The following is a 13588-nucleotide window of genomic DNA, read 5'->3' as shown; positions in this document are numbered from 1 at the left end:
ACACCCTGCCTCATCCCTTCCAGCCCAGGGGCACGAGTGGGGCTGCAGCTGCACAGAGAGGTGCCCAGGGGTCCAGCTGGGCTGGAAAAGCCATGGTCCTCCCTTTCTCCCCATTCTCCCTTGGCTATTTTGCAGCTGGACACATTCCCCAGGCTCCAGCCCTGCACCAGCGTTGATGGTGGGGATGACAGAGAGGCACCAGCTGGAGGGCAGGAACGAGGGACGTGGAATGGCAATTGCTGAAGGGAATCACTGAAGATACAACGATCAGGTGACACCCTGCACACCTCTTTTCTCAAGTCACAGGCGACAGGACAAGAGGAAATGGCCTCAAGTTACGCCAGGGGAGGTTTAGGCTGGATATTAGAAAAAATTTTTTCACTGAAAGGGTCATCAGCCATTGGAATGGGCTGCCCAGGGAGGTGGTTGAGGCACCATCCCTGGAGGTGTTCAAAAGACGGGTTGATGTAGTGCTGGGAGGTATGGTTTAGTGATGATGCTCCTTGTTTGTTGTGTGGGTGTCTATTTTTGTCAGTTAGGTTGACGGTTGGACAAGATGATCTTTAAGGTCCCTTCCAACCTAGAAGATTCTGTGAAAATATATTTTCACCCGCGCAGAGTTCACAATCGCTGCTTTCCAACCTAGAAGATTCTGTTATTCTGTGAAAATATATTTTCACCCGAGCAGAGTTCACAATCTCTGCCCAGGGCTGACGGAGTGAGAGGCTTATCCCGTAAATCCCAGGAGTGCTGAGGTGGGGACAGACACCCAGCACATCAGCAGCACCACAGGGCAAAGCAGAACATCAAGCACCAGAGACTTTGGGCATCAAAATGTTTGACACCCACAGGCTCTAGACATCTTAACACAGAGAGAGCCAACAGGGGAACAGGCCCTTTGGGATCTAAGTTTTAAATCCAGGAGTCAAATTGGTTCTTCCACCCCGTACAGGACCAGCCCAGGATTTTAAACCATCATCTTTAACTTATTTAGGAACTGCTTTTGATTATCTATCAAGTAGAAGAATACTAAAACACAGCATTTCTTAGACCATGAGTAACATCTGTCTGAATTCATTCATGGGGAAACCCAGAGCCAAAGTACTGAAGGCTGATATTGCAGGGTACGGCAAATTCCTAGATCCAAAAGCAGGGTGACGTGCTATCTCCTTAGCATTTCTTAGACCATGAGTAACATCTGTCTGAATCCATTCACCATGGGGAAACCCAGAGCCAAATTTCTGAAGGCTGATATTGCAGGGTACGGCAAATTCCTAGATCCAAAAGCAGGGTGACGTGCTATCTCCTTATCTCCACTCCATCCTCTTGTTACTTATGCACTGAAGCCAGCACTGTATTGCCAACATATTCCAGTGCAGCAACTTCATTCAATTCCACAACTTAACAAAAATCGGGAGAAAATACCACAAAACTCCCCTCACCCTACTTTTCACATGCAACCACATTCACTGAGCACTTCAGCAGTTGCGTTCAACTCGAGAGCCAAGGACTGCTCAGGAGTCCACGTACCCAGGCAAGAAAAAATTTGAGATTCACACGAGGCACAATTAAAAAAAATAATAAAATATTATCAGCAGGCTTTTTTCTGTGAAAACAGCGCAAAATCTGTTTTGATGAAACAAGTGCAATCTTTGACCATCAATGAAAGATGTTTAGATTCCTCACAGGCTGATGTGTTTGCAAGCTTGAGCCCGTGCCCCCTATTTCTGTGATCAGCCTAACTTTGCCTTACAGCTGTGAATGGCTTTTAGTGTATTCAGCAAGTACCTCTTTTCTACGTTGAGCATAATCTTTTGTTGGTTTGTCACTGTACATCAACTTATTCATCTTACAACTGTTTCCCATTTTGACAATTTGGTTGTATGCATAAACAACAACAATCTGACCTATACAGTTCCCAAACTGTATTGTACACAACTATACATCCAGCATTCATATTCAGCTGCTTTTACTAGAAAGCAGTTAAAAAAAAAATAATCTTTTATTTTCATCCCTTCCAGTAACAGTAATTTTAAAAATGTTGCTATTTTAAAAACTATTTTGGTGCCAACAATCTGACCTATACAGTTCCCAAACTGCATTGTACACAACTATACATACAGCATTCATATTCAGCTGCTTTTACTGGAAAGCAGTTAAAAAAATAAATCTTTTATTTTCATCTCTTCCAGTAACAGTAATTTTAAAAAGGTTGCTATTTTAAAAAATATTTTGTTGATTTGTTACATTATTGTATATCTACTGATCCATAATACACACGAGATGGCATTTTGCTGAGGGTGATTATTCTTATATTACAGGGCAACGGATGACATTGTTTCCTGGCACAAAACCCATCCTTGGTGCCAGGAAACAGTCCCATGAAGTGTTAAAAAACCAAAACATAAACATGGCTTAATCAAGGTGCTGAAGTACACAAATTTAACAGCACCTTTCCAAAAGCAAAGGTTGAATTTAAAAACCTTTAAGAGAAAAAAAAAACCACAACGGAGTCCATTGGAAAAGGTGTAAATTTAAAATACTGAGCAGTGAGAGAGAAAGAACAGCGGTCAAAGATGCACGAATTGCTGTTCCACTGAGGGTGCTGGAGACAAGACAATCTCTTCGCTAGAAGAAAACAAAAGATGAAGCACAGAGAAAAAGCTAAACCAGATATTTGTAGCGATGTTTACCATAAAAGGGTAAAAAAGTTTTCCAGGTAAAATAAGAGTTTGGCATTAAAAGAAAATGTGTTGTTACGTAGCAGCTTCAAAAGGCGGATCAGGGCTTGTATCTACTGATGTGACCCAGAAGAAATGAAATAGAAAGAGGCAGCAAGATGTTTTTGAAACTGTTTGAAAATGAAAACAATGTTAAAGAAAATAGCAGGGATTGAGCAATTTTCATTTCGGTTTCAAGTCTGTGTTCTGCCAAAGTCACTTAAAGATCAGGAAGTGTTTGCAGCGCACAGCTGTTTATCAAAGTAAAATAGGTAAAGAGGTAGCCCAGGGGCTGTGGGACATTTAAAAGACAGCAATGATTGGAAGAATAATGCAATGCAAAGCCTAATTTGCCAACAACTAATGTTTGCATTTAAAATAAAAACAAAACCACCAACAACAGCAGGTTCTGGAATGGCTCCAGATAGATTTAAATAGATTAGGGTTGGGGCTCCAGACAGAATCTGCTCAAATTGAGTGTTGCAAAAATAACCCCCGCAGCCCCTGAAATAGGGAGGCTGTGAATGGGAATAATCCTTTGGGGTGTAAGGACCTAGAAGTTAATGGTAATGTCACAATTTACTTGGCAATGAAGGGGAAAAGCCTACATATAGAAAACAATTCTCCAAATTAATTTTAAAAGAGAGTTATTGGATAAAAAATTAATAGATGTATGCGTAGCTTCATTAACAATGAAGATTTTATCAGCTCTAAAAAACCTCCTTCCTAGTGATGGAAGAGCCATGCCACCCAACGTGTCTGATTTGGTTAGCTATTATGCAATAAATTAAGGAATTACTCCCACAGACGGCATCGGGAGAAAGCATTTCACATTAAATGGTCCTCATGCCTCTCCTCAGAAGAGATTTCCTAAGGAAGGAACTGCTAATAATAATTAGGCCATCTGCCACGTTACTTCGTTAACAGAAAGACATGAAGACCTGCCGCAGTTCTCAGTCCAAGCAACTTCAGTAGTATTTTTACTGGTTCTCCAGTGCCCAGCTGTGTACAGTAAGAAATGGGAGGTTGCTGCTCAAGGAGCTGCCACCCTGATTTAAACACGATGCACCACCACACAACAGACAGGACTGGAAAGCTTTTTTGAAAAGGGGCTACCAAAACCTTAAAAAAAAAAAAAACACCACACAAACTTTCACTAGCTACCTAATCATCATTTTATATAGATACACATGTCGTCTGACTAATCTGCTGCTATAGTACACTTTTTTTTTTTAAATCACAGGGAATAAGCTACTGAAATGCTTTTTTGCGTTGAAGGTGAAGATAGTGGTGTAAAAAACCATACATATATATATTTGGGAAAAAAAATACCTGTTGTATAATGCATGTATGAGCCGGAAAGGTATTTCAGCCAGAGCTAATGGAAAGCAGCTTGTGAAAGAGATGACTAGGCAGAAGGCAATTAGGGAGGATAAAAGTGTAGAACAAAACCTCCAGGAAGAACTTTGAACCTCAGGTGTGGATGGTGATCCCAGTGTTGCACAACAGGGTGGGAAGTGGTGTAATTGATAAAAGCAAGAAGGTAACATAGAAATCAGGAGATGAAACAGTATTGTACCCGATGAAAAAAGACCCAAGGTAATAAGAGGATGGTGTTCCACAGGGCAGAATATGGCATCAGTGTGAGGAAGGCAAGAGGCTGAGCTTGTTGAAAGGGATGCTGAAGGGAGAGATAGACAAGTTGCAGAGGAATTTCAAATTAGCTGCATTCAGTTCAGCAGCTCAGTTGTCAGAAGGGAATTCCCATCCCTGGAGGGGTTCAAGGCCAGGCTGGATGGGGCTTGGAGCAACCTGGTCTGGTGGGAGGTGTCCCTGCCCAGGGCAGGGGGTTGGAACTCCATGATCTTTAACATCCCTTCCAACCCAAACCATTCTATGATTCTATAATTTGAGGATCCTTATGTTAAAGGCCTTAAAACTGAAAATCCTTAGAAAAGGATTTTGAAGTAGGAGGCATCAGGACAGAAACCTAAAGGATGGAAAGAAATTACTCAAAATCTGGTAAGTTACTACATACATGATACCATATGTATAAAAAACACGCTAAGGTTTTATTTTAATGAGCCACTGCATTTAGTCAGTATAAATACAGTACTTCCCCTCTTACTTTTTTTTTCCTACCAAATAGGCTGCAACAAAAAATAATAATAAAAAAATATCTGTAGTATGCTTGGTATACTTCTTACTAAATATTTTTCCTCCAGTGGCCTCAAATTCTTGCAAAAGAATAAAAGCCCACAATAGTGTACTATTTTTCTAAACTTTTTTCACACTCTGATTAGTTTTTTCACAGCTATTTTGGAAGACTGACTTTAAAGATGCAGATACTTTTAGCATGAGTTAAGGGCTGCCTACAAAGGGATCCGAGTAACGCTGTATACTCTAAATTCCTGACATCTGTTCTGCAGCAGTTTTAGGGAAACCTCCCCTATATGTACATCCTCAATGACACGAGTGAAAAAGTTTTATTAGAAGACCATGAAAAAGACTGAGCTGCAGCACGTGCAACTCCTTGCCTTTCAAAGCTTCAGCTTTAAACCCAAAGAAGTTTTCAGGACTCTAGAGGTAGACAACTTTCTTCTAATGCCTTCAAAAGCACAGACTCATCCCAATTGTGGTGGCAAAAAGCTTCCAGAGCCAAACACACAAAGGCCTTGCCCTGTAGGGCAACAGGAAAGGTAAGATGGTAAAACGTACAGGTGGGAGCCTGGACATTCCCCCGGGGCTGGCAGAGAGCCCGTAGCTGCTGCTCAGCGCTCAGACATGATCAAATGACCACAGTGAAAAATACTCTTTCAAGGATCATATTCCAAAGCTTCTCAGGCTGCACAGAAACCTCCTATTTTCCAGCAGTGATTTAGACTCATCCTCCTCTTCTGTTTATACCGTAGAGACAGTGCCAATCTTCCCTTTCTCCTGCATGGGTTCTGCTATCTTGCTAAGAAGAGGCTAAAAAAAAAAAAAAAAGCTCGAAAAAGCCAGTAGTGGGTGGAGTGATTCTGTTTTCATACAGTCTGTTGTGCAACAGCACCATCCAGCTGTCAAACAAAAAATAATGAAACATTAACGCCACTATCCAGATTTGGTCCTTGTACCACAAGCAAAACAAAGCAGTATGTCTCTTAAACTAAAGAAAACCCACAGGTCTTCTCCCTGCTTCTGAATTAATTGTATTGGTCCACTGTGTCATGTTTTCTGGTTTCTGCCCTTTAGCAAAACTAAGAATTGAACCCAGTTTGTTTGTGCCCAGTGAGACTGGCAAGCTACGACTCACCTCCGTGTTTCAGTGGAGCGTGGAACATGAGCTCTCAGGTATGAGGAAAAGACCATTATCTTTGGCTCCCGACCAAAGACAGTTAATCATACTACAAAAATTAATGGAAAAACCTCAACCATTTCATAGACATAAGAGCCTGTGTTTTAGCTATCAACTAACCACTCTTCAGCTTCAGTAGCGAAAGCAGGAACAGCGAACTCCAGTGAGGGGGGAAAAATGATGAAAACTCAGACTTAACTAATGGACTACTCTTGGGAGGCATTACAACATGAGGAAGAAAATTTCTTGCTTTCCAAGATTTTCATAAAGTTGTGCTCTTGAACAGTAACTTTAAGGCATATGCAATGGAAATGAATAAATAGCATTCCCCACAACAGACGGCTGATTATCTGAATTAAATCCCCAAGTTCAACATTTAAACTGCCCTCAGCTCTTCACTAAACTCAGTTTTGTTGTAACACTCACTGGGAGCTTACCATGTGTGTCCACTGATGATCAGGAAGTCTAATATTAGAACACTGTTCTTGCATTACATGTGCCTTAGCCTGCCCTGTGATCTCACATTCTTGCATCGTTTGACACTTGAAAGCAGGGAACGCATCTCCTTTTCTGACTTTCTGAAGCCTGGTACTGGTTCTTTACAAACAATTTACAAAGCTCTACGAGGTATCTATTAACGTCTACAGATAAGTCAATCATCCTTTAAAAGAAAAACAGTCACAGCTTTCCAAGTACATATTGGCAGGAAAAAAAAAAAGCAAATGCAAAAATTAACCTAGGAGAAAGGGAATTTCAACACTCAAATAAAACTTGAAAGGAAAACCTAGGATGAGATGACTTTAAGGAACTTAAGCTTATGCAAGGAAGACTCAGCATAATCACATCAAGAGGAGATGCTGCTTTTCTTCCACAGAATTAAAACATACAGTAGATTTTAACATAAACCCAGAATATAAGAGCAGAGCAAGAGGAAAACAACAAGCACTAGAATAGCAGCCGAAGCCATAGGAGCAAAGAACACACCCGAAGATACAGCAGGGGTGCCAAATGACAAACCTGTGCCAAGTGGGAGAGAAGGTGCCCTTAGACAAGCAGGACAGCAAAACCAGAAGAGTCCAGAGACATAGCCCTGAGGAAAAGGGGACAATCAGCTCCCCAAAAACTGCAGATGAACAAGATGATCAGAGGCACGGCCAATGAGGAAGCAGTACTGCTAAGTTTGACTACGGACAGCAAGTTCTCCTCTCAAGACAGGGAGAGCAGAGAACACAAGACCTTCAAGAGGAGCTGAAGTAGAACATCATTGCAGGACTTCATTAGATCAGAGACAGAACAAAGTTACTAGGGGAAAAAAAAAAAAAAAAAAGAAGTTGGAATTAACGGACCAAAATGAGTAAAAGAGAATTGGTGCCAAATGATGAATTTGAATGCCAAAAAAAAAAAAAAAAGACTGGTATGTAGGAGATACTGGAAGAAGGTGGTGGGCAAGAAAAGAGCCTTTGAATCTAAAAGAAAAGTTGGGGGTTTTTTTTGTGAAAGAGAGAAGAAGAGTCAGCAAAGTTTAAATTTAAAGTACAGAGAAAGTAATATAAAATAAAGAATGGGATGATCTTGATTGAAGAAAGCTGATTTCATTTCCCAGGAACTGACTAGAGAACTTGTGACACGGCTTGGAGGCTGCACAGCTATGCTCAGAGAACTGCATACTCAAAAGGCAGAGTTACACACTCACTCCCAAACAGAAAGGGTATGATCAATCTGTTCCAAAACGCAGATGTTTAAGTAGAACAGACAGAAAGGAGGAGGAAACACAGGTCTCCCTTAGTTACTAGTCAGGTCAAGTAACAAGGGGAAAGGTGGAAACAGCATAAAAATCTCACCGAGCGTAGAAATATGCCTCCAGTGGAAAGAAAGAAGGCAAGCCAGACAGAAGGAGAAACAGGAAGCCATGAAGTCTTTCCAAAACAGTCTAAATAGAGAGACAACACTTTTATACCATCCTCCATGAGGTCAGCCAGAGTTCTGCCAACTTGATCGCAGCAAGTCCTAAAGGATTTCACATGGAACTTGAGCCCATGACAGCATTTTTTCTGTTTCACCACGGGGTGCAGGCTTTTAAGCCAGGACACCTGAAGGTACTAAAGGTAAGAAAACAGTGTTTCCACTAGACAGCAACCCGTTTACACTTACTAGTTGTTCAGTTTAGTTAAGGAATCAATCTTACTTAAGATTAGATTAGCTGGTCAAACTGAGCTTTGTAGTCTTCTATGAGTAAGCATTTCCAAACCCAGGGCTTCAGCTGTCCAGGGAGTCTTAGCTAGATGTACTCTAGTTAAACCTGCCATGTCACTCAGAGTATATGTTTACACGTCTACAAGTCCCTCTCCCTCCCCGCCAGCAAAGTATCTATTTACTATCCACAGAAAGTACTACTCAGTGCAGATCCCAGGAGTTCAGTTCCATCTTCATCAACCTCTCTAACCTTGTAACAAGCAAAGCTTGCAGATCTGATTTATTGCAAGCGTCTGCTGTCACTGATGCAACAGGAGACCTAATGACAAAGCTTGTTGGAACTGGGATTTTAGTTCATGAACAGTCTTACTTAAACCAGGGACAGAGGATACAACTTGTGTGAAAACAGTGATAGGATCACACATGATAAATCCAGAATATAAGACAGAATAGCTGGATACAAGAAACATGTACCAGCCTCTCAATCTGCTCCATCCTTAGATCTACCCTGCCATACTCACCAGCCCCCTCTTTTCAAAAAAAACTTTGAGAGTCCCATTAATTTTATATTTAGCATTTCACAGCAAATTAGTTTTCACTTCCCAAGTGTCTAGGCATAATCTGTGTTGAAACCCACGTCTTCCAGGGAGGAGCCACGTTCCCATGACATGGAATATGAATAAAACAAAGAAGTTCTATTCTAGAAAGCTCACACATTTCAAAATTTAAGAACTTATTTTAATCCAAGATATGGCAACTGTGAAGTCCAGTTCACAGAAAGGCAAGTTGCTGCCGTTAAGTCCTCATATGTACAGTGAAAACAGTCAGTCAGTCAGTGCAAGTTTGCTGCCGTTAAGTCCTCATATGTACAGTGAAAACAGTCAGTCAGTGCAAGTTCCTAGTCAGTAGGGCTGCCCCATTGATTCCAATATTTTCCTTCTCTCTTCTGCTGTGGGCATCTCCGGCTTCACACCACTTCTTTTCCTTTGCATCATAATGTCATGCTGAAAATAGAAGAAAGTGACCATGAGAACAGATTTCTCAGAAATCTCTGCCCCTGAGCTCCAAGTGAATGAGTTTCTTTAATAGAAGTACTCTTTATATATCAAGGACCAGATACTCTGATTAGCAGATAATTAATTGTACTAGTATTCAATTGACGACATCTAATAGTTTAACTTGCTGCTTCAGAAGACACTGAAATTACAGTATTCCCATTACATTATACAAGACTAATGTGCAATTGTCTAAGTAGTTTTTTGGTTGCTTGCACAATTATTTAAAGACTAAGCTAAAAGTTTCTTTACTACTATGGCATAAAGAAAGAGAACAGCAGAGAACAGTTTAATTGCACATAGCTCCTCATGATACTTTCCTACTGTAACTGAGAAGGAAATAAGGACACCACCAAAGAAGAATGAACTCTTAGAATCATAGAATGGGTCAGGTTGGAAAGGACCTTAAAGATCATGGAGTTCCAACCCCCCTGCCATGGGCAGGGACACCTCCCACCAGACCAGGTTGCTCAAAGCCCCATCCAGCCTGGCCTTGAACCCCTCCAGGGATGGGGCAGCCACAACTTCTCTGGACAAGTTTTATCTTAAAGTAAACATGACCCAAAGCAATGGAAACACACATGAACATATCTTAACTCAAAATTTTTTCATTATATCTATTTAAACCAGCAATTATTTCTAGAAATATCTGACTTAAATCCAGCGGGAAACATATCAGGTACTGCAAGAACACTGACTCACAATTTAAGAGAGTAAACTTAGAGGAGAACCAAGTGAAGTACTTTGACGTGCATCTGCTTAAGTCTTCCAGCAACACATACCGAGGCTACCTAGGCCTGTAAGTCACCATAAAAACCAGCACTAGCTAGGTCTGAAGAGTTCAGAAAGCAGTAACAAGTAATGTACATAAAGCAAAGCATGGAGTAAAATTTAGAAAAATCTACTGCGCTTACCCAGAATTTTCTGCAGTTTTTGTACTTCAAAAAATAAGCAGTACACATATCCTTCTTATAGTTGTTGTCGTCCATGCATTTTCTAGAGGCATCTGTTTCCTTTAATAGGAAAAACATACTTCAGAGCTGAGGAAAGTTACTGTGTTCAGTGTCTAAAAATTTTAACAAGTCCCAGAATATCTATGAAGATAGGAGGCAGCTTCTCAGATGAAAGAATACTATCAAAGAGAGCAGAGGAACATCTATCACAAAGGATAATCAGTAATACCAAGCAATGACTTCACTTAGAGATAACAGACATTAGTACTCTTTAAATAGCAAGGCTAGAGTCCACAGAATACTTGTTTACAAAGATGCTTGGTATAACCCACAAAAGACACTTAAAAATCAACCAAGCTTGTCTAACCAGGATTTCAGGCTCTGGTTTTACAGACAGAAAATTGAAGAGATTCCTATCAGTTTTACTAGTCCTATTTATGAAGAATCACTGGTTGTTATTTCACATTTGGCGTAACAGATGATTTTCAGCTTTTCCCATCTTCAGACTCTTTAAGAAACTTCTCATGCAAAATGCCAACGCAAGAGTGTTATCCACAAAAAAAAAAATCATCTAGAAATTAGATTATTTAACTTCAAAACGTACAAAGAGAAATCCCAATTTGATCATCTTACCGCTACACATGGATTTATATCATGGTCTCTAAGCTGTTGTGCATGCCTGGACATTCTAGACAGACACTCGTACCTTGGCTAGAAAACAGAAAAGAAACAGGTTAAGTATCTACTTTTAATAGCAACTCAGGATTAAGTCTAAACTACAGCATGTAATAAAGGCCTTCTAATAACGTACGCAGTTTGGTTGTCCTAAAAAAAAAAAACCCACAACAACAATATACTATCACAAAGCTTCTTTTGCAAAATGGTATTTCAAAAGCACTAACAGTGAGATAACTGAGGCAAGTTTGGCCTGACACCAGGACTGCTCACTCCCTGATAAAGTCCTGCAGAGAACAGAGCCACCATGGTGACTCTCATACCAGCCCGTCACAGCACCGAGGAAGTGAACATGTCTAGGAGGAACAGTTCCACAGATGCTGTTCACAACCAACACACTCTAGACACTTCAATCAGTGCTGTGTGGGAGCAATGTACAAGTAAACTCTTTCGGATTTGTGCCTACTCCTTAGCTGGGCCACATCTGAATCTTCACTGAGCTTCCCCAGGTGTAACAAGTGCCCAACCATCTCCTGTACTGCTGTACTTTAAGAGAGAAAGAAATGGTTTCACCACAAGGAGGGACCAGACCCACTTGTGCTGTGTATGACAGCTCGAATCACACTTTTCACCAGTTTAGTAGCTTGACACTGACTCTAGGAACTTTAAGCTTGAGAGACAAGAGTTCAATGCCAAGAACCTACGCTGATCCAAGACGACGACATCAAGACGAACAGCAGACCCTCATTCCCTTTACTACTTCCCATACATTGCCTCTGGCACACATATGGCCATGCAGGTATTTGTTCCAAACAAACACTACAGCTAACCAAAAATAAATTAATGTTGACCAGATGACTGTTTGAGCCAATGCAAGCAGAAACACAGGACTAAGAGAGCGCTCTTTGCGGCAAACTAAAGTACAGCTGATGAAGGAAACTGTGAAAGAACATCCTTGCTTGATCTTGCTGGGTATTTTTTTTCCCCCTCTAAAGACACCACTACTAATCATAAACTTAAACCTGTTTCTGTTCATGTTAGAGATTGATAACTGCAAGTTTGCAGTAAAAAGCCAGTTTTGCTTGATATCAGCAAACAAAACATCAAATCCTGTTCTTAGCAACTCAGAGACAGAAAACAGTATTTATTTTAGATGAAGGTTCTTCTTTGAGTAAGAGTAAGCTATTCTAGGTGAATAAGCCTTAGATTTTACATCCTGTGGAAGTATACTCTCCTGGTGCTTGGAGTATTTTCTGCATTCCACAGGATTCTTTTCTGCAGATGGGCCTTTTAAAAAGCAGCATCAGGAAACCTTTCCACTTACCTTTGAGAACTACCCAGTGTTTAAGTTAACTTTACAAGCTAGGCAAATGTTTGCTTTTTTGGGGGTGCAAGAGGATTTTTGATCAGGCACCTCCAGCTCAAATGGAAACACAAGCATGTAGACAATAGCATCACCCAGACTTAAAGGAACGAGGTCAGGGGGGAAAGATGTAGAAGAAAACAAAAGCTGCACGTCACAACGCCTCATTTAAGTCAGTACCACAGACACGTTTTTAGAGGTTTCTTCGTGTCTGTGTTACAACTCTGCTTCATTAATATTAGAGGTGTAAGTACCACTTCAGCAGACGTGCCTCAAGGTGCAGGGTATTAGACTGACTTCAGCCTTGCTCTCTGAAATAGTACTCAGCCTTACTCTCTTCAAGAGTCACAGGATGTGTCATCAGTGTTCATTATACAAACTGCAATTAACATTTTCAGTTTGATTACACTAGAGACCGCAACCGTGCCCAGCTTAAGGAACAGTGCACACAATGCATTAAATACCTACTTAATGAACAGGCAGTTCAGGTTCTCACCAAGTTGCTTAGTACGAAGTTGCTTAGCTTAGAGCAGGCAAATGCTTAAACACACTTAGCGCTACCAAAGAGGTCCGACAGCTCCTGCGCCTGTTCCTCCCTCTCCCACTCGCAGAAGCACTTTGGGATTTGAAACATGACGGGCTGGAAGGGCAGGCAGGTCACACCAGAGCGCTGCTGCCCGGCTGAAGGAGAGCTGAGGAAGAAAGGAGCTTCCCCCCACCAAGTTTTACACAAGCACAGGCTGCCAACCCTTCCAGCTCTCAGCATTACAGGTCTGAGCTCAACCACAACCCAAAGCTTGTCTGTCCCACGGTCCTTAATTACTCTCTAACGCATTAGCAGTTGTGAGCTGTACCACGGAGAAATAAGTTTGTTGCGAGCGCTCTTTAACCCTAAGGGCTTTTGCTTTTCCAGTCCATAAACCATCAGGGTATTTTTCCTACAGGCTGCCTCCCATTGAAAAGCGTTTGGGTTGTTTTGTTTTTTAAACCCATGTATACACACAACATTGCTAATTATGCTACAACACAGACCAGCTTATTAAACTTTAAACCCTGGAGCGAAGGCCGTGTAAAACCCCGGCGGTCCTTGTGTCGCTGTGACAGCGGGACGAGCCGGGGGGGGGGGCAGCCGGCGGGAACGGACGCTCGGCCACGGCCGAGCCGCCTCAGCCTCCCAGCAGCGGGGCTGGGGGGCCGGTCAGGTATGGAGAAGGGGGCGGGCAGGCCGCCACCGGGCCGGGCAAACACCGGAACCCGCCCGCTCGCCCTCCACCCGGCCCCTGAATCCCCTC

At 41.7% G+C, this 13588-nt stretch overlaps 1 protein-coding gene across 2 annotated transcripts; it reads right to left on the bottom strand.

Annotated features, from left to right (window-relative positions):
• Positions 1 to 8582: 8582 nt before the first annotated feature.
• On the bottom strand, positions 8583 to 13385 carry CHCHD7 (coiled-coil-helix-coiled-coil-helix domain containing 7). 2 transcript variants are annotated; one of them, XM_014952641.1, is made up of 4 exons: positions 10892 to 13378; positions 10220 to 10318; positions 9117 to 9254; positions 8583 to 9059 (listed from the first exon to the last, which is right to left on the bottom strand). In XM_014952641.1, exons 1-3 carry the CDS (start codon positions 10943 to 10945, stop codon positions 9153 to 9155), a joined length of 255 nt encoding a protein of 84 aa, XP_014808127.1. In that variant the 5' UTR covers positions 10946 to 13378; the 3' UTR covers positions 8583 to 9059; positions 9117 to 9152. The 2 variants fall into 2 exon arrangements, with proteins under 2 accessions (XP_014808127.1, XP_014808128.1); XM_014952642.1 differs by having other exon boundaries at positions 8967 to 9095; positions 9149 to 9254; positions 10892 to 13385.
• Between the last annotated feature and the right edge of the window lie 203 nt (positions 13386 to 13588).

The sequence above is a fragment of the Calidris pugnax genome, unplaced genomic scaffold, assembly GCF_001431845.1.
Source record: "Calidris pugnax isolate Ruff unplaced genomic scaffold, ASM143184v1 scaffold182, whole genome shotgun sequence".
Taxonomy (NCBI): domain Eukaryota; kingdom Metazoa; phylum Chordata; class Aves; order Charadriiformes; family Scolopacidae; genus Calidris; species Calidris pugnax.
This window is presented reverse-complemented; position numbering and strand designations above follow the sequence as displayed.